This window comes from Rana temporaria, chromosome 13 (genome assembly GCF_905171775.1).
Source record: "Rana temporaria chromosome 13, aRanTem1.1, whole genome shotgun sequence".
Taxonomy (NCBI): domain Eukaryota; kingdom Metazoa; phylum Chordata; class Amphibia; order Anura; family Ranidae; genus Rana; species Rana temporaria.
This window is the reverse complement of record NC_053501.1, coordinates 52194135-52214123: the sequence shown is the minus strand read 5'-3', so window position 1 is coordinate 52214123 and position 19989 is coordinate 52194135. Positions and strand designations below refer to the sequence as shown.

The window sequence follows — 19989 nt, the reverse complement described above, 5'->3', positions numbered from 1 at the left end:
TAGCATGTTGACTATTAATTAAAGAAGCTGTGAAATTTGAAACCCTTTATTGGCCAACTTATATTTTTAAAGGTCTGAAACATTAGGGATTTAACACCTATAATGCTTTTATTGGCTTAAGTTTTCAAAAACTTTAGCCAGTGAAGTATAATGCCTTGTACACACAATAGGAATTTCTGATTAAAACAGTCTGATGGAATTTTTTCATCAGAAATTCCTATCATGTGTGGGCCCATAGGATTTTTTTTCCATCCGAGTAAAAAAATAGAACATGTTTTAAATTTTTCTGATGGAATAAAATCCTATGGGAAATTCTGATCGTCTGTGTTGAACTCCATCGGAGAAAAATCCTACGCATGCTCAGAATCAAGTCGACGCATGCTCAGAAGCATTGAAATTTTTCTCATCTCGTCGTAGTGTTTTACGTCACCGCGCTTTGTACGGTCGGAATTTTGTCTAACAGTGTGTATGCTAGACTGATGGAAGACAGCTTGAGCGGAATTCTGACAAAAAATGTCATCAGATTTTAGTCCATCAGAAATTCCTATCGTGTGTACAAGGGATAACACTTAAAAGCATCTTTTAGCTTCATTCCCAAGAATTCTGTGTGTAAATTGTGTCTATATCCATTGTAAAGGGAACATGCTCAACTGGTAGCGGCAGCAGTAAACCATGCAAGAGACAAGGACATCCAGAAACAGTCCAAGCAGGTTTGTCCTGCATTTTATTCAGTAAGGCAGTAAACAAAGACAGTCCATAGCATAAAACAAAAAAATACTTATCCCAGCCACTAACTAAACTTATACAAGTTCTTGAATCCTGACTAAATAGGGTACCTACTAATGGGTTCTTAAAAGAAAACAGGTAGTATATGTACTGTTTTGGTGCAATGTAAGCAGCCAGACATTTTGCCCAGCAGCAAGCTCACACAGCATTGAGAGAAAGCGATTGAAAAAAAAAACACACACAATCAGTTATTTAATGCATAAAGAGGCTTGTGGACATCTGAGACTAATTAATAAGGTCCAGGTAACAGGTAAGACATGAACCTAAGGATAGACGGCTTATCCCACCCAAAGCTTTGCAAAGCCTCTGGGCTCCGGGACGCACACCAGAGCTAATTAAAATCTGAGAAAAACGAATTGTGGAACCCCTAATCATGTGTAGGTAAGAACCATACATATGCACCATTCACAATTTAGACGGCCAGTGCCTTACCTTATGTAACATGGTTGCTGTGGCATGCCTGTATTATAGGAAACAGCACTGTATACACTACAATTCCCTTTTAAAATGATATATTTAATTTGTCAGAATTGGACCTAAAAACAAAAGCAGAAAAAAGAGCCCCATAGCAACCAAACACATTCTATTATTTTTCTGACGCAGGTTGGTAGATTAAAGTAAATGTGATGGTATGCCACAGAAACCACTTCTAGCTTATTTTTTATGGTTTTTATGAGTCAACCAAACTGAGCAGATGGGAACACCCTAAATAAAAACAAAACTGTTGCGTTTATCTAGCAAAATGTGGAAAATGTAAAATTTCAAATACACTCTGGTTTGGTTACTCAGCTAGAGACATACCTTTCTCTCCTGGTGCTCTTCAATCCTGGCTTCAACATCTCCAGCATTTTTTGGCAAAGCAACCCCTTCCATCAGGGCCTGGAGCTTCTGCACCCAGTCCATTATCTCTCGTATATCAGCATTGAACCTTTGCAGATGGTAAGAGGCATCTAATTTCTCTTTCCTGCCAAGGAATGAAACGTGTTGTTCAGTGGACTGGACAGAATGGACCCAGATAATGCTCAGTGCACACTTTCTCTGCCAAAAGGGATATAGCAATGGACAAATGTTCCATATTTCATCCATAAAGCTACAGTCTTTTGAAATACAACCACAAAGGATTAGTCATTAAAGCACAGCCCAGCTTACTGTGCTATCAATTATTCTGATCTCGGACCACAGTCATGTGCCTTTTCACCAATGGTTTATTCTTATTCATACAGGGAATTAAAAAAAAATAACCTTTGATTTTTCTTATTAATCGATGAATCTACTCACCATTAGAATGTTTATAAAGGAAAAAACAATTTTGCGTTTGGGTATTATCATTCTCCTTGATAGAGAGCCAACTCCTTTTGCTAGTGTTTCTTTTTTTTCAGATATGGGCGGGCAGTTTAAACATGGGATGTCATAGAATGCCCATTTGAGAGAGCTGCCATTCCCTGCTTGCCGAGATCTTGACAGCTGCTAACAAGCAAGCAACCTTAAATCTGCTTAATACTAGCTTGTGAACACATCAGTAATTTATCAATGGGAATTACTTTTTTTTTATCTTTAGAATATCTTGTGCTGCCAGACAGAATAGGGTAATCAGGATGGGGGCAGTGGGGATCTGAATGGCAGCAGCCAGGGAAGAATCTAATGCTGCGTACACACGATCATTTTTCGGCTTGTAAAAAACTATGTTTTTTTAAAAATGTATTTAAAATGATTGTGTGTGGTCTTCACAGCATTTTTCGGGTTCTGAAAAATGATAAAAAAAAATTCGAACATGCTCTATTTTTTAACGACGTTTTAAACTATGTTGTTTTTTGGGTTGTAAAAAATGACCGTGTGTGGGCTTTAACAAAGTGAAAAACCTGCGCATGCTCAGAAGCAAGTTATGGGAGCGCTCGTTCTGGTAAAACTACCGTTCGTAAAAGTGCGAATCGTCTTTTATAAACACAAAATCAGCAAAAGCAGCCCCAAGGGTGGCATCATACGAATGGAACTTCCCCTTTATAGTGCCGTCGTACGTGTTGTACGTCACCACGCTTTGCTAGAGCGTTTTTTTCTCTCACTATTGTGTGTAGGCAACATCGTTTTAATGATGAAGTTGAAAAAAACTCCAAAATGTTTTTTCTAGAGGCTGAAAACATTGTTTTTTACAAGCCGAAAAATTATCGTGTGTACGCGGCATAAGGCTTGAGGTAACACTATAACAAGGTCTCTGCATTTCTCCTTCATTTAGTTAAAGCACATCTAAAGTATTTTCTTGTTAATAGAGTAGTGAAGGGTTAAAACACTGTCAGTTTTTTAAGCACTTTGTGTCTCATTTTGGATATCTTCCTTTGCTTTTTGTTATCAAGGCAGTGGCTGTGTCTACATAGCACTTATAGCTACACTGTGAGGGATACCAAAGAGAGATGGTAGGCTTACCCAAAAAGTGTAGACTGACACCCAGTTCACAGTAAAACACACCATCACAGGGCAGATCAGACCTGGGAGTAGGATCAAGACTTGCATAAGTAGACAGATGATCCCAGGTGACAGCAAGTAATGCAGGATCCTCAGGGTGCAGAGTCTAAGGGCCAGCTGATATTCACCAGAGCTCCTAATGGTGAAGATGGATTTTGCTGCTTGCTGACCTTAGGTCCCAATCCCTACTTTCACCCTAATCAAGACTCAGAAACAAAAATGTACCAGCCAATAGGTCTGAAACAGTAACCTGCAGTGACAGTCCAGAAGATGAAGCTGCTTGCAGGCACAGTAGGATGGGTAGAGGTCAGACTTCAAGTCTGGCAACAGATCCAATTAATCAGGAACAATGACAAAGTTAGGGCAGGTAGCAGACTTGCTTAGTCAGGAATAAAGCCAAGGGTTAGGGTAAGGTAACAGACTGATAGCCAGGAAGGAAACCAAGGTTTAGGGCAGGTTGCAGACTCGGATAGTCAGGAAAGTAAGCTAGTAGTAGATATTCAAAAACCAATGGAGGAAAGCAGGCAAGTACATGGCCCAGCAGCTAGCTTTCAGAAGCATTGGTCAGAGAGCAAGCCACGAGCTGCATGGAGTTAAACAGACAAGGCAAAAAAAAATGAAAGCCCTCCCGATTGGATGCAGCCCAACATGAGTGCAAGCGTGCCACCTCTGCTGTGATTGGCTGTAGCATGACTTTAGAGACAGATAGCTAGGCTGGGCAGGGACTAGCCATGTAGCTGATTTTTCGAAATCAGCAGGTGAGACCTACTGAAGCCTGTGGCATTCAGTTCTGTGCAGGAACAAGGTAAGAACAAAGCACATGTTGTGGAACTATAAGTACCAGGACAGCTTTGCATGTTTGAGTTATGGAACACAACTATCATATTGACTTGTCTGCTAGACTTTTGGGCTACAAGCAACAACTTGCCTGCTGGTCTGTTAAACCACATGTAACAGATCAGCAGCATCATTTACAGCTGATCTGTAAAAAAAAAAAAAAAATTATGGACAGAACAGGAAGTGAAAGAAAATATCTCCAAAGTATGGGTAATCCCTTTTTAGAAAGTTGGCAAGACAACAAGATTTCCCCTCTATTCCTGTTCAGACAACAACTCCAAATGTTTTATTTTTCACCATTTTCAGTCCTGGTGACGATGGTCAACAAGACAAATAGGGAGGGTGAATCTCACTGTGGGGACACAGACATTAATATAAACCTGACATAAGCTATAACACCTTCCTACTTTATTTAAAAGTTAAAAAACAATTTGCTATACTTTAAAGCCCTGTACACACGACCGGGATTTCCGGTGGTATAAAGTCTGCCGGGAATCCCGACGGGAAAACCGAGAACTTGCTCTGTAAGTGTAAGTGTACACGTGTCTGGGTTTCCCGTCGGGAAAACTGCGAGGGGAGCTTTGGCCGGGAATCCCGGCCGTGTGTATGTTCCTTCGTAGTGTTTCCCCATAGGAAAACTGCCGGGTTTAAAACTGCCGGGAATCCCGGTGGGAAAATAGAGAGCAGGTTCTCTATTTTCCCGCCGGGATTCCCAGCAGTTTTCCTGTCAGGAAAACTGTGGGGAAGCATACCCACGCCCGGTTTTCCCAGCCAAAAGCTCTCCTTGCAGTTTTCCTGGCAGGAAAACCGGTCGTGTGTACGAGACTTCAGGGGTCTATTTAAAAATGTTTTCACTCAAGATTCACACATTTTCTAATTGGCCTTTTCATACCATATACAGCAAAGTGTGTTGAAATGCGATATACCACACTGTGGTGCATAAAACTGAACAGAATATAATTTTGTGACTATTAAATAAAGTTAGAAGAAAAGTTAAACAGTGTGATGTGTTGTAATCAGCGTATTGCAGTACCGCTTTACATTGCCTACCATCGGCCTCAACATTGCTCATCAGCATTTGCATGCACGTTGCTGATGTGAATGAGCACTATATCATGGGTCAATATTGTGTGGATTTAGGATAAAACATTTATATATAGACTGTGGTAAGTCAACTCAAAAACAGTGCAGTAGAAACTAGACCTTCTCATAAAACCTTGGGCTGATGGGTATTCACTAATATGAGATAAACATTTAAGTGCTGATTTTATAAGTGCAGAAATCACAATGTTTTGCAGAACCTATGGAGCACTTCATCGTAGCTCATGGTTCTTCTGGGATAGAATGTCATGGTAGACATTATTAGAAAGCAGATGCTATAAGAATCACTGTAGGAATACAAATCTTCGGTGACCAGATGACCAGACAATTACAAATGCTTTTAACTGGTTAAGATGGTTACATTTTCCCCTAACCACTGATATACAGATGCATCTCATAAAATTAGAATATCATAAAAAAGTTAATTTATTTCCATAATTCAATTAAAAAAGCGAAACACATATTTTATATAGATGCGTTACACACAGAGTGGACTTGATAAAACACAGTGGACAAACACCAGCAGATGAAATGGCTCCCTAAATCATCACGGACTGTAGAACATGTTGCATTTCCTTTGGAAATTAAGGTCCCAAAGTCTGTAGAAAGAGTGGATAGGCACAGAATCCAAGTTGCATGAGGTCCAGTATGAAGTTTCCACAGTCAGTGATGATTTGGGGAGCCATGTTATTTGCTGGTGTTGGTCCACTGTGTTTTATCAAGTCCAAAGTCAGCGCAGCCTTCTACAAGTAAATTCTAAGGCACTTCTTGTAACACATCTATATACAGTAAGATATGAGTTTGACTTTTTGAATTGAATTACTGAAATAAATTTACTTTTTGATGATATTAAAATTTTATGAGATGCACCAGTAAATGTAAAATTAAAAATCCACAAATCAAGTCAATAAGCCTCAAGCTCTCTAAATGCTATAACTGTATAAAAGACTATAAAGAAAGATGGGGAACCCACAGCAATTAAAATGTCATTCATAATCTTTCTAGTGTAAGTTTAAAAAAAAGATTATTGGCTACCCTAGGTACTCCTCCACTTTCCCCTTCATCCTCTTTAATAGAATAGTGTACACTAACCATACTCAAAGCAGCTTTAAGTCATGGACTCAGGATATAATAGAAAAAAATAAGATTGCTATAAATAAATAGGCATCCATATTTCAGAAGAAACATGTTTTATATTTCTAAAGACAGATAATATTCAAAGCGTGTATGACCATTATAGTTTTTTTAGCTTCAAAATTTAAAAGTAGTCACTTCAGGTTCAAAAAGTAACCGCTTTATCTGGGAATTTTGCAGCAAAGTAAAAGAGTGCATGTTCACCCTCTTTATTAAACCAAGTAAATTATCAGTAGTGCCGGTTCACACTGGTGAGGCTTCAAAGTCGCCCGACTCTGAAGCCGCTCCATACAGTAATAGAAGTCAATGCAAATCTCTCTGAAGTTGCCCCCAAAAGGTACAGAAACCTTTTTCTAAGTTTGAACGACTTGAGTCGTTCCGATTAGAACGATTCCATTGCAATGCATGGAGCGCGACTTGTTAGTCAGCTAAGTTGCCTAACAGGTCGCCTCAGTGTGAACCATGCCTAAAAGGGAGTTGAACTTTAAGAAAAAAGGGGTTATTTGTGTCCCCAAGTTATTTCCAAGGAGTTTTGTATAAGCTATTTAAGAATGCTAGTTATCAGGTATCTTAGCCTACAAGAATAATAATGTCCCCTTTCCTTGGAGAATACATGGCCAATAACATTTAGCTCAAAAGAATAACATTTTCTTTCTCTACATCATGGGACACAGAGCAGCCATATACATCACTACCTGGGTTAGGTTAATTGACACTGGTAGAATAACCCAAAACAGGAAGTGATCCCCTATATAACCCCTCACATACAGGAAGTACTCCAGTTTTTTTGCCAGTGTCTAAAATGGTGAATGGTCACTTTTGAGCTCTCTGTGAGCTTCCATGCTGTAATCCTGCTCAGGTTCTTAAGAATCAAGGGGCAGCAAATACAGATCAAATCCATTTAAAAAAAGCTACTATGCTAAGATAAATGGCACCCAAGCCTCGTAAAGAAGATTAAGAATTTGCCTGTAATGCAACCTTCGGGTGCTGGACCCTGCGTAGTGGAACCCTGGACACCACAGTGCTAAGGCATTCCTGCTGGGTGCTGTACAGGTCCAAGGGAGTGGACCTTCATACTAAAAGGGTACTTAGTCCTTGAAGGTCCATGGTGACAGAACCTGCTGCAATGGCTAAAGGCTGGACATCTGGCTTAGGCTATTGTCCAGTGGCGGGAGTGGTAAGTGGCCATGTGAATAGCCAAGGTCCAATTATTATATATTCCCTTGCAACAATGTATGTTTAAGCTGATGTGTTTAAAATAAAAAAAGTTTTCCTTGCTATGCTTGTTTTGCCCACTAGTGGACATGTGTTTGCTGCTCTGTGTTTCTCTCCCCAGAGATGCACAAGCCGTGGGAAGCTTTAAAAAAAAAAAAAAATGTTTGCAATACTTTTTTCTTACCCACTAGAGGTAAGTGGCCCTGTGAAAAAACAGGGTCCAATTATTATCTATTTTTCCCTGCCGGTGGAGGGGACACAGAACAGTCTGTCCTGGGTGACAGCGAGTCCTATATTCCACCCGAATTTACGCTTGCTGAATTTGACGCTGTGGCTATTGAAGCCAGGGTGCTAGGAGATTGTGGTATCTTAGGACCAGTGGTAACTACATTGGTGAATGCCAGAAAGTCAGTCACCAGGAAGGTTTATCCCTGGGTTTGGAAGGCTTACATTGCGTGGTGTGACGCCAGAAGTTGGCATCCTCGCAAATATTTGGTAGAGAAAATTCTGTCTTTTCTTCAGTCAGGTTTAGACAAAAAAAATTGCCTTGACAACAATTAAAGGGCAGGTTTCAGCCTTATCTGTGTACTTCCAAAAGCCTTTGGCTTCACATTTCCTGGTTTGGACTTTTCCTCAGGGAGTGACTCACTTATTACCTCCCGTTAAATCACCTATTTGCCCTTGGGATTTGAATTTGGTTTTGTCGGTGCTACAGGACCAGCCTTTTGCTCTGGGACGTCCCAGGTAGTAATGTATATGGCTGCTCTGTGTCCCGTGATGTACGAGAAAGAAAATTAGATTTTTTCCTTATACTTACCTGTAAAAACAATTTCTTTGACTACATCACGGGCCACAGAGGACCCTCCCCTCGCTTTTTGGGAGTTTATTGCTTGCTACAAAACTGGAGTACTTCTTGTATGTGAGGGATTATATAGGGGATCACTTCCTGTTTTTGGTTATTCTACCAGTGTCCATTCACCTATAGGTGGCTCATAACCCAGGTAGTAATGTATATGGCTGCTCTGTGTCCTGTGATGTACTCAAATAAATGGATTTTACAGGTAAGTATGAAGAAAAAATGTAATTATCTGCATCAGGCTTGAAGCGCCATTTAGTTCTATCCTCATTTTATCCTTTGGCATGAAGGAAAGTGTATACAGACATTAAAAGATGACTTTGTATATTGTTTTGAAAAAAATAAATGAAAAAAAGCTCTGTATTTTGGTGCTACCTGGGACAGGAAAGTAATGGGAACTTAACATACACAGCAATCATTTTATTTTATTTTCTGTAATGAAAAGGTAAAGGTTAACCAACGTTACTATATTGCTCTATAACACCATCTATGAAGTTTCCCTTTAAATCCATTCCGTTGCTGGGGGCAGGAAGAGTGTTAAAATCCTCCCAACCAGGTGAAAACAGCAATGGAGCACAACAGAGGTTCATACGCCTCCCCACTTTATCCAAGACAGGAAACAGAATTAGTGTTATAGAAAAGTTCTGTTAAAAGTAAATATTCGGAAATGTGAAATTTACATTACTTCATATGAAAATTTGTTATAGTGACAAGGCTAGATCTATATGAAAAAACAAAATGTTCAAAGAGATCAGAGGCAATACAAAAATGCCTGGACATCATCCAAAATTTAACACAGAATGAAACATGGAACAACATTCGAATATACATTAGATGCAAACTGACAAAAGATTTCCTCTGATGCTTAAAGGGTTATTTCGCCCATAATTGAGATTTCATTATGGAGAGTAGCATAAGCAGGCTTGATCACCTGTTGGTTTCTAATATCTTTTGGGATCTTCCAGCAGGGAAATCAAGCTTGCTGGCACCTACACAAAAATGATACTGTATATCGGTTTAGGCTGGTCTGACCCTTTAGAGAGCTGTGTTTATAAAATTACTCTTTAGAGATTTAGCTGGGAGCTGAATGCTCTCAATTGAAATGCAATTGTTACTGATCTATGATATGCCCTCAGTTAACCAATACACAAAATACGTCCGTAACTTTATAAATAGCATTGGTTTGACTGCCTTTCCAATACCTCTGGTTAGCCTGGAGCTGGAGTTTTTGCCAGCTGTCCGTCATCTCCTTCTCTTTTGAGGTCAGGGGATCGCTCATTGATGAATTTCCATGGGACAGACGTTTGGCTTCTTGATGCAGAGCCTGCAAGGAAACATTTATGTAAAAAAAAATATTTTAGTTCCTGAAGGTTCTTGGCAAGTGATGGTATTTTTCCGAGAATAATGTGGATTAGATCCCAACAAAAGTAGGAAAAAAATTGTAAACAGATCCTCAAACTTGGCAATATATGTTGGACATTTAACTAAATCTGAGTTATGAAGAGACACTGTGGTGTCCATTTACGAATAATTTCACACAAATTTCAAGTTTTCACACTAATTTCCGTTTGAATTTTTTTTTATATTGGGTGAAAGTAGTGTAAATCTTGGGTGAAAACATTGATATATAGACCCCTATGTATGAATCATTGAAAACACTGGGCTAGATTCAGCAAGAATTTACGCCGGCGTATCTATTGATATGCCGCGTAAAATTCAAAGCTGCGCCGGCGTATCTTCTTTCTGTATTCAGAAAGCAAGATACGCCGAAATTAGGCTAAGATCCGACTGGCGTAAGTCTCTTACGCCGTCGTATCTTAGTTGCATATTTACGCTGGCCGCTAGGTGGAGCATCCGTCGGTTTCAGCGTAGAATATGCAAATGAGCTGTATACGCCGATTCAGAAACGTACGCGCGCCCGGCGGATTTTTTTACGTCGTTTGCAAATGGCTTTTTCCGGCGTAACGTTACTCCTGCTATATGAGGCATAGCCAATGTTAAAGGGTCACTAAAGGAAAACATTTTTTTTGCTGAAATGACTGTTTATTGGGTATAGAGACATAAAAGTTAACTGATTCCTTTTAAAAATGATTAAAAATTGAATTTAATCTATCATATAATGTGCTCTAGTTTCACTTTAGGTTTTGAAGGTACATACATGAAGTTCCGGGTGAGAGGTGAGTCGGGAAGACTCACAGAACAAAAACAAACAAATCCAGGGCAGTGTTTTGTTTTTAAAATGAATCTGATGGGTTCTGAGGAGTTTTAGACACACAGTAATGACAGCTTAGACCACCGTGAAAATCTCCCAGTATGATGGTTATAAGGAAACAGGAAACCAGGAAGTGTGGAGATCACAGCAGAATTACAGCTACTTCAAAGCAAAAACGAACAATGAGGACATGAAACCAGTACTGCAGTAAGGTAAAGGAAGCTATTTAGCTAAAAAAAATTCTTCCTTTAGTGACCCTTTAAGTATGGACGTCTTTCACGCGTCGAATTTTGAAAATTTTACGTCGTTTGCGTAAGCCATTCGCGAATAGGGCTTTGCTTAAATTACGTCCACGTCGAAAGCATTCGCATACAGTTTACAGTTTCAGAGAAGACGGCAGACAGATGGGGGAGTTTTAGGGGGCATGTCTCTTCTGCAAAAAAAAAACCTGCCTGCTCGCTGTTTTTTTTCAGTTCCACTTTACCTGCTACCTGATCTACTATTTTCCAAGGTTATTGCTGTATTAGTTTGTGCTACATACCTCTTTCTGTGTCTGGATGACCTTGATTTCCCGCAGAGTTTCTTCATGCCTCCGTATTAAGTTGGTGATGCTCTCTACATCCTTTCCACAGTCCAAGGCCTGCATGAGCACACTCTAAAATGAATGGGTAAGATTGAATTAATAAATATTAGGAGCTGGTTACTGTTATCACAAGACTTACTCCATCTGCACCGACTTTCTGTCTATTGTACATAGACATGCTTAAAGTGTACATTTAGCCCAAAACTTTATTTTTATTTTGGATAGAACAGGGACAGGTTAAACCCCTTTCAGTTTTTTTTTGCCCTCAATGTCCGATTTGGGGGATTTAATTTTCTTCCTGTCTTGGAGATGCAGAAGGAACAGGAAGGAAGAAAAAATCTCCACAAAGCAAGAGGAATTCCTGTCTCATACATTTATCACCAGAACAGTGACCCTCATGTCCTAGACACCAAAATAATTAGAGGGCTGAATGTCCCAAGTGGGACTACAGACAACAATAAAAAAAAAAAACCCTTCCCTGCTGTGTCCAAAAAACAAAAGTTTTGCCTTTACATGCACGTTAACAAATACTGTGTTGCATTGGTAGGACAAATTATTTAAATGCTTTAGGTACATGGTGGAATGTTCAGTAATTATGAAAGACCCAAGACACCCACCCAAAACTATTATTTGTGTATAATAGTAAAGGTGATGGGGTCTATCACTGGGTAAAATATACTTGCACTGATGAAGTTATCCCAGTTGTCCACTTTGCTTATTGCTCACATTAGTTCTGTGTGTTATATTTATTATTATACAGGATTTATATAGCGCTGATGGTTTACGCAGCGCTTTACTTGAGGATATACAGCACAAATACAATACACTTTAATACAGTGGGAATCAGAGAGCCCTGCTCGTTATATATGAAACATACCTACCCAATCTTGTCATAAAATTATCTGTGTACAACTTGCTTCCTGTACAATTTGGTTCAGCAACACAAATTTCCTCCACCAGTTCATCCTTACATTTAGAGTGCAATTGGAAAATAATATCGGACCAATATCGGACTATAGTCACAATTCTGGGAATTTGTGTTGGTGACTTACTTACCTTACAATATGTGCCTTTAAAGTTTTTTTTTTTTTTATTGAAACGTTTTTCAATAATACAAAACATATAAACATATAAGCATATGCTATCAGTATGTGCCGAATTCTAGATATTTCAAAAAGTATTAATTATGATTTTATTTACTTATTTTCACCATTACATACTATTTTTGCATAAACCAAAGAACCGTAATAAGGAGAGATTTAAAAAAATATCTAGGAAAACAAATGTTATAAAAAATACCCAGCGTTATAATGATTCTTCTGACATAGAGGTATGCAAGCTATGACATAGTAAACTGCTAGCAGACTAAACAAAAGAGTGTATTGCTAGACCTGCAGGTGGCTGTAATGGTGGGTCATGCTAATGGCATGACACAGATGTGCAGCATAAGTCACAGGGGAGCAGTATTCTTACCACTACAAAGTTTTCAACCCTGAAATTATATATAATGACTTTCTTTTCTCAAATAAAATACCGTTTATAGTACTAATTAGGAGACTTTCAGGCAATGTTTCTTTTCGAAACATATGCAAACAAGGACCTTTGGATAATACCACATTTTACATGGCAGACCAATGAGTGAATGACCTGTCTAATGTTTCTTAAAGTGACTGTTGTGAGAACAGTATGGGGGCTGCCATTATTGCCCTCTCCTTTGAGGCCCTGTACACACGATCAGTCCAAACTGATGAAAACGGACTGAAGTTCAGTTTCATCAGTCCAAACCGACCGTTTGTAGGCCCCATCGGTCTGTTGTCCTTCGGTTCAAAAACAGAGAACTTGCTTTAAATATGGACCGATGGACGCCTGACCGATAGGTCAAAACCAATGGTTAGTACGCAAAAGCATCGGTTCCAAACCCGCGCATGCTCAGAATCAAGTCGACGCATGCTTGGAAGCATTGAACTTCATTTTTCTCTGTACATCGTTGTGTTTTACATCACCACGTTGGACTCGATCGATTTTTGAACTGATGGTGTGTAGGCACATCAGACCATCAGTCAGCTTCATCGGTTAACTGATGAAACGGACCTTCGGTCCGTTTTCATCAGTTTGGACTGATCGTGTGTACAGGGCCTTAGAATGTTAGATCCCTGGCTTTCATGTAAATGTTTTGGCTTTCATAATTTCTCCCTGACCAAGTTCTCAGATAACTTTTCCGATATTTATTTGTAATTTTTTTAACCATTTAGCATTTTCCTTCCACTTCACAGTTATGTGCCACTTTGTGTTGATCGTTCACATAAAATCACAATAAAATACATTTACGTTTTTGGTTGTAACATGACAAAACATGGAATATTTCAAGGGGTATGAATACTTTTTCAAGGCACTGTATTGTACAGGGTGCAGTTTCAGTGTGATGCAATTTACATGCTTTATCATTCATCTCTATGGAAAAGGCCTTTTGCAGGGGACCACACCAAAGATGTTGCAAGTAGCATTAGCATTAATACAACCTAATAAAATTCACCCTTTTGCCCAGATCACATTTTTGAAGTCTTAGTTTACCTTTACAAAAAAACTGTCTATGCACGTAAGGGACATCTGTACATAAAAACAAACTAGGCAGTTTTGACCAAAGGTTAAATAATGCCCTTGCTATAGGTGTAGGTCATTCACTTGGAACCAACTGAGATAGCACTGCAATCTCCACTGTAGTCCAAAGAAGGCTCCAAAACCCAGTGCCTTGGCTCTCTGGTTATTTTTTATTAAAGACAGTGAAATACAAAAAATGGAAAGCCAATGTTTTTCAGCCAATCAGGCCTTAATCAGGGCCATAATTAAGCCCTGAACAGCCAAAACGTGTTGGATTTTTATTCGCTGTATTTCAATCTTTAATAAAAAAATTATTGCTTCGTTACAACTCCTGGCTGAAAACTCCCAGAGATGGCATTATCCTGTCTTGCTTTGTTGCTAGGACATTGCTAAGACAACCTTAGCCAATTCAAATCCCCTCGCATGTGCTCTCTCTCCCCTGTCGCAGTAGCTCTGAGCTCAGTGATGCTGCACCAGAAATGATAGTGGGGCATATATATGTGTTGGATCACTCCTGTGATGGTGGGGATGAGCAGTAATGATTGGGGGCTTTTTGCAGGGGGGTGGGGCACGTCTGTGTGAGAGGACGTGAGATGTGAGAAGACACAGGAGACAGAGCTCCACCATTGACTGACTCCTTATACTTATTTTTTTTTTCTGAAGCCCCTTCCTTCCTTCGGAAAATAGATAGAAGTATGCTATTTTCAGCTACCCCCAGCTATTCGGCAGAACTCGATCAAGTGAGCCTCTACTTGAGCTTCTACCTGTTATTCATTTACCGAGTTCTTACCTGTCTTTGGCTTGGGTGACGCTAGTGTTGCTGTGTGCTACTTGTTCTGCTTGTTAGTGGTATCAGCTACCTCATTATCCGCCACCTAATATCTGGCGCCTGGATTGTTCTACAATGCTACGGCTGCCACGGCTCTGACCACCCTCAGTTCCTGGGTCGTTATTGGCTCCCGGCTCACAGCTTCTGGATCCCGGTTCTCAGTTCCCGGCTCACGACGCACAGCACATGGCCCATGGCTCACTGCACATGGCTAATGGCTTACGGCTCTGGTATCAAGCCTGGGGTTCCTGGCTTCCGCTCCACAACCCTCCTGCTCTCTCCTGCTTTCAGCTCCCGACTCCTGGTTCTCGGTCCGAGGTTCCTGGCATACAACATACAGCCTACAGTCCATGGATCCCAGATTCCAGTATCCAGCACAGGTCTTGTGGCTCTGCTGCCTATCCTGCCCTCCATTCCTGCCTTCTAACCTGTGGCTTACAATCCAGGACACACAGCTCTGATGACATACGGCTCTGATACAAGGTATACTATCCTGATGCAATGTGCGTGGCTCATGGCTAATATATTGTACATTATATATTGCTGTATAACGTGGAGGAGGATGTGAATGTGGACAGATTAAAATAGAAAATAAAAGGTGGAATATGTCTGGAATATATCTGGATGTAAATTGGAAGGCTTGACATTGATTCTGGATTTTGAAGAGTGTCCTTATGCTTTGGCTTTACCAGACTGCAATTTAGCTGAGTTTTTTTTTATCTCTGTGCTTGCTTTTCTTCATTACTATGGGCAGTGCAATGTGTCCCTGAATTAAAGGTATTATTGTAATATTTACCTCAGTCACTAGCACACATAATAACCCTTCACTGTCCTCCACTGCCGGCATATAACCAGGGAGGGGGGACTTTCACAGGCTATAGGCAAATATATACAGTGGATGTAGCTATATATGGTGTACACTTCCTGGTTTATATATCATATTAATCAAGTTATCTGCCTTAGTGAAGGAAAACCAAAACAACAAAAGTGTGGGTGCTTGTTAGCCTAAGCTGTGAGATAGTGAGTCAGCCCACCAGCTTGTAAAAATGACACACAGAATTAAGAAGGATGTGGGGATGAAGAACATGCTATTAACGATTGCTCTACACAGAGCATTTTAGAGAAAAAGCATCAAAGTAAGTCTCAAAATAAACAGCAAGAGATAACAGTCCGGCTTGACAAATTTGCCCATAACCCTACTATGGCTACTACTACGGCTAAGGACAAAGTACAAGCTGTTGTTTCTAACTTAACACAAGGTCCACAAGACTCAGTCAAAGAAGGGAAGGCTACTGGAGTAGGAATAATGGAAATAGTGCCGGATGAAATAGCAAGTAATGCAGCTTCAAAGAGTGATCTGCACAATACATCAGCCAAATCAACAAATGTACTAAACACCTCAAATAGCCCTCATAGCCTAAACACAGAGCACGTAATTACATTAACAGATATTATGAAGGCTATTAATACATGTAATAGCTCTGTGAACTCTCTAGCTCACAATCTAAAGGGAATGAGGGAAGACATAGGTCTGTTTAGACAAGATATGCATACAATTAAAGAAAGAATATCAGGTGCGGAAGAAAGAATAAGTACACTTGAAGGTTCCCTACAAACAATTATGAAATCAGAGAAAAAAACGACACAACAATTATCAGTATATGACTCTCGTTTGGAGGATTTGGAGAACAGCCTCCGACGAAATAATATTAGGGTGGTAGGTCTTTCTGAACGGGTGGAAGGTAATAAGCCAGTAGAATTTATAGAAAGACGGTTTAAAGACACTATGGGAGCAGAACATTTTCCCCCTCTTTTTTCTGTGGATGGGGCACACAGAGTTGCTGCACTTTGGGAGAGCAACTAAGATCAGGAACCTTTATTTTGAACATGCTGAATTATAAAGACAGAGATATGATACTGCAAAGAGCTAGACAGCTAGCAAATATAAGTATGGATGGTTCAAAAATATGTTTTTTCCCGGACTTCTCAGCTAATGTACAGCGCCAAAGGGTGAAATTTATGGAGATAAAGCGATGTTTGAGGCAAATGGACTTGTCCTATGCTATGTTTTTTCCAGGGAAGTTAAAAGTAAAGACTCAAGACAATACTTTTTTCTTTACATTGCCGGATTCAGTGTCTCAGTGGTTGGATAATAATCCACGGCCAAATTAATTCTTAATATGTCGGACAGAAATAACAAGTACCCCTAAACTAGCAATATTGGGAATAATTCCAGACAGGGTCTTACTTGCAGAGATTTATATAATGTGGACTAGATCCCTCTATCTAGTTCGTAAACTAATTTTACAAAAGTGGATTGCCACAACCCCACAAACCCATAAACAATGGGGTAACAAAATAAATGATATATTAAAAAGAGAAAGACTAGCAGATAAACATAGAAGAGTCCCCCAAAAATGTAATAAAATATGGTCCTACTGGCTTGACTCTAGTAACTCATTGTATGATGGTTCATGTGGGGAAGTTGGGGAAGAGGAGGAGGGGGGGGGTAGGCGGGGGTGTGGAGATCGACCTATAACAAATTAAGAAGTGGAGAATAGTACAATATAAATGGAATCGGAAACCAACTTAGAGGTGTATATTTGTTGTAGTCTTGTCTTGTTAGTTGTCTCTTGTAGATTAAATAATTCTTGTAGTGTCTGATTACTTTTTTTTTTTGTACATTTACAAACAAAATAAAATGGTTGTAATTTCTATGTCTATTTTCTCCTTGTTTAAACTTTTGTATGGAATAAGCAATAACAAAAATAAAAATTATTTGATTGGAAAATAAATTATTTGGAGGGTCTTAACAATATCCTAGGCACTTTTTTGGTAAACATGAATGAACCCTTTGAGTTTTACAGGCATTACCATTGACCTCTTGTATAAAGGATAGTTCGCCTTCACAAAAAACCCACCTATGCAGCTAAGGGGCGTTTGTAGATTAAAACAAACTGTGCAGTTTTAAAGATGAATAATACACTTGCTATAGGTGTGGGCCATCATACCTTATGAAGCCTGACTGGAATACTCCCAGGATGTTGCTAAGTGGGGCCTAGTCAGTGTTGCCAACCTACCAGATTGAAATTTACTGACACAACACCTAAAATTTACTGCCACAGATACGTTTTTACTGGCAGTTACAAAAGTTACAAAATTACAGTCTTAAGTGTAAATAACAGTATTTATGCTACAAATAAGTACAATATGCAAGTAGCAATGCGATTTACGGTAGATATTAAAGCAAAAAGCTGATTTTTTTTCCCCGATATAGTAAGTAAGTAGCTAAGGGACAGGACTCAGGAGGTCCAGAAATTAGAATGGGAGATGTACTCATGAAATTGACTCTCACAGTGATACTGACAGCAGTGTGCAGCAGCACAGATGATGATGACTCCTCATCGACATGACACGTCCTTCCTGAGTCACAGTGAGAGTCTCTCTCCATGCCAGGTGGTCCCTTTAGTCCCCTCCAGTACAAACAACACCGACAGTCCCACTCCTGGCTTGCATTACTCCCATCCTGCAGACCCACACACAGGGCTGTGGCCGCTCCGCCTGGCTTCCTTGCACCATGACATCACACGACACGCTCAGACACCGCCTCCACCAGACCCGTCCCCCCACTGGCACTACCCAAACACACTGTAACAGGCACTTGGATGGTCTCAGCCAGCTCCGGACCCGAGCTGCCAGTGCACAGTTCCGAGCACAGCCATATTTTTTACTGGCAACCTTTTCCTCTTACTGGAATTTACTGTCAGGAGAAAAGTGCCCATTTTTTACTGCCTGCCAATAAAAATACTGGCGGGTGGCAACACTGGGCCTAGTCGTCACTGCTCACCTCCATCATCACAGGAGTGAACACTATCTCTGATTCAAACCTCCTCACATACTCTTTCTCTTGCTGATGTAGTAGCTCTAAACTCATTTGAGAGTTCACTCCTGTGATGGTGGAGGTGAGCAGTGATGAATGGGCCTCACTTAGCAACGTCCTGGGAGTATTCCAGAGAGGCTATATAATGTAAGTAAATGGCCTACACCTATAGCAAGGGCTTTATTCTACTTACTCAAAGCTGCACAGTTTATTTTTATCTACAGATGCCCCATATCTGCATAGGCAGTTTTGTGGTAAAGGTGAACTTTTCCTCTAATGCACATTTTTCTGAAAACTTCTTCAACGATGTGTCAAGCAGCACATACACTAATGTCCCCGCATTGCACCAAAAATATGCAGATGTAAGCAGTGCTTTTTAGACACATTTGAAGGCTGATCTATATAAATGGAAAAAATAATTATATTTGTATTGCTTTTAACAAAAAAAATTCAAACTTTTTAGCATAAGCTAGAATGGAAAAAAAATTACCTGCTATAAGAATCAAACTCCTTTGGCTTTATCTTTATATCTATTATACGGACTTGGTTTTTAGTGGCAAGCCCATGTTTTCCCATCATGTCCTGAATGACCTGACCGAATAGCAGTTTTGTGTTTAAACATGACCACAATACAGAGAATGCTCCCATTTAAACTAAGCATGCCTGAAATAACTGAAATAATTTCCCATGATAAAATGTTACGACAACTGTACAGGTAATTAGACTTCACAGTTAAGAGGCATTGCATTGTGTGGTAGCATCACAATATCTCTTTGACTCTCCATGTAAAGTTTTCCCCACTCTGTAATCCCACTTGTCAAACTTTCCTGCTGTACCTTTTCACTCATTCTTTCGTTAATGTCATCAATTTCACGGATCAAGGCGTGAATCTCCAGGGCTCCTTCTAATGCCTTGCGATATTTATTTAGGTCACCGTGGAAACTATTCCATCTAAAGCAAAACAACGTATTCAAGTTATACCATCATACATATGTTTCAAACAAATCTTGCATTCAGAAACTGCTCTGGTATAGGGCAATAGGGCAAACTATACATTTTCACGACATCACGCTAACAGGCAAGATGCAGCCATGTAAAAGTCAGCATACTAAAGACTTACTATTAGGAATTACAACCCAGTCCCATTATACCCAAAGAGACACACTACATGGCTTAAAGTAGAACCCTTGTTTTGTTATATTAGAGAAATCCTTTCAGATGGACAATCATTTTATTAAACACCTAATATGCTTTCTTCCAGCTCCTAAATATGTTTAAGGGCTCAATCACATTTGTTTGCTCTCTGAAGAGTGATCCAGACTCAGCAGTGTTGTATTACCTCCTCACTGCCCGCTTTAACCCCTTAAACCCCACACCAGCATCGTGCAACCACCTGCATTGCACATGGTTGCGGGGTGCTTGCAGAATGGCCTCATATGCTTTTTTCCAGCTCCAAAATATTCTTAAGGGCTAAATTGCATTTGCTTTGCTCTCTGAAGAG

At 39.8% G+C, this 19989-nt stretch overlaps 1 protein-coding gene across 2 annotated transcripts in view; it reads right to left on the bottom strand.

The window, feature by feature from the left end:
- SPTBN5 (spectrin beta, non-erythrocytic 5) overlaps nt 1-19989 on the bottom strand; it is a 347370-nt gene that overhangs the window by 67107 nt on the left and 260274 nt on the right. For both annotated transcript variants that reach the window (XM_040332524.1, XM_040332525.1), the window contains exons 41-44: nt 19325-19439; nt 11140-11253; nt 9589-9710; nt 1588-1750 (exon numbers count right to left, since the gene is read on the bottom strand). In XM_040332524.1, coding sequence (XP_040188458.1) covers nt 1588-1750; nt 9589-9710; nt 11140-11253; nt 19325-19439 — 514 coding nt within the window. The remainder of the gene's footprint in view (nt 1-1587; nt 1751-9588; nt 9711-11139; nt 11254-19324; nt 19440-19989) is intronic.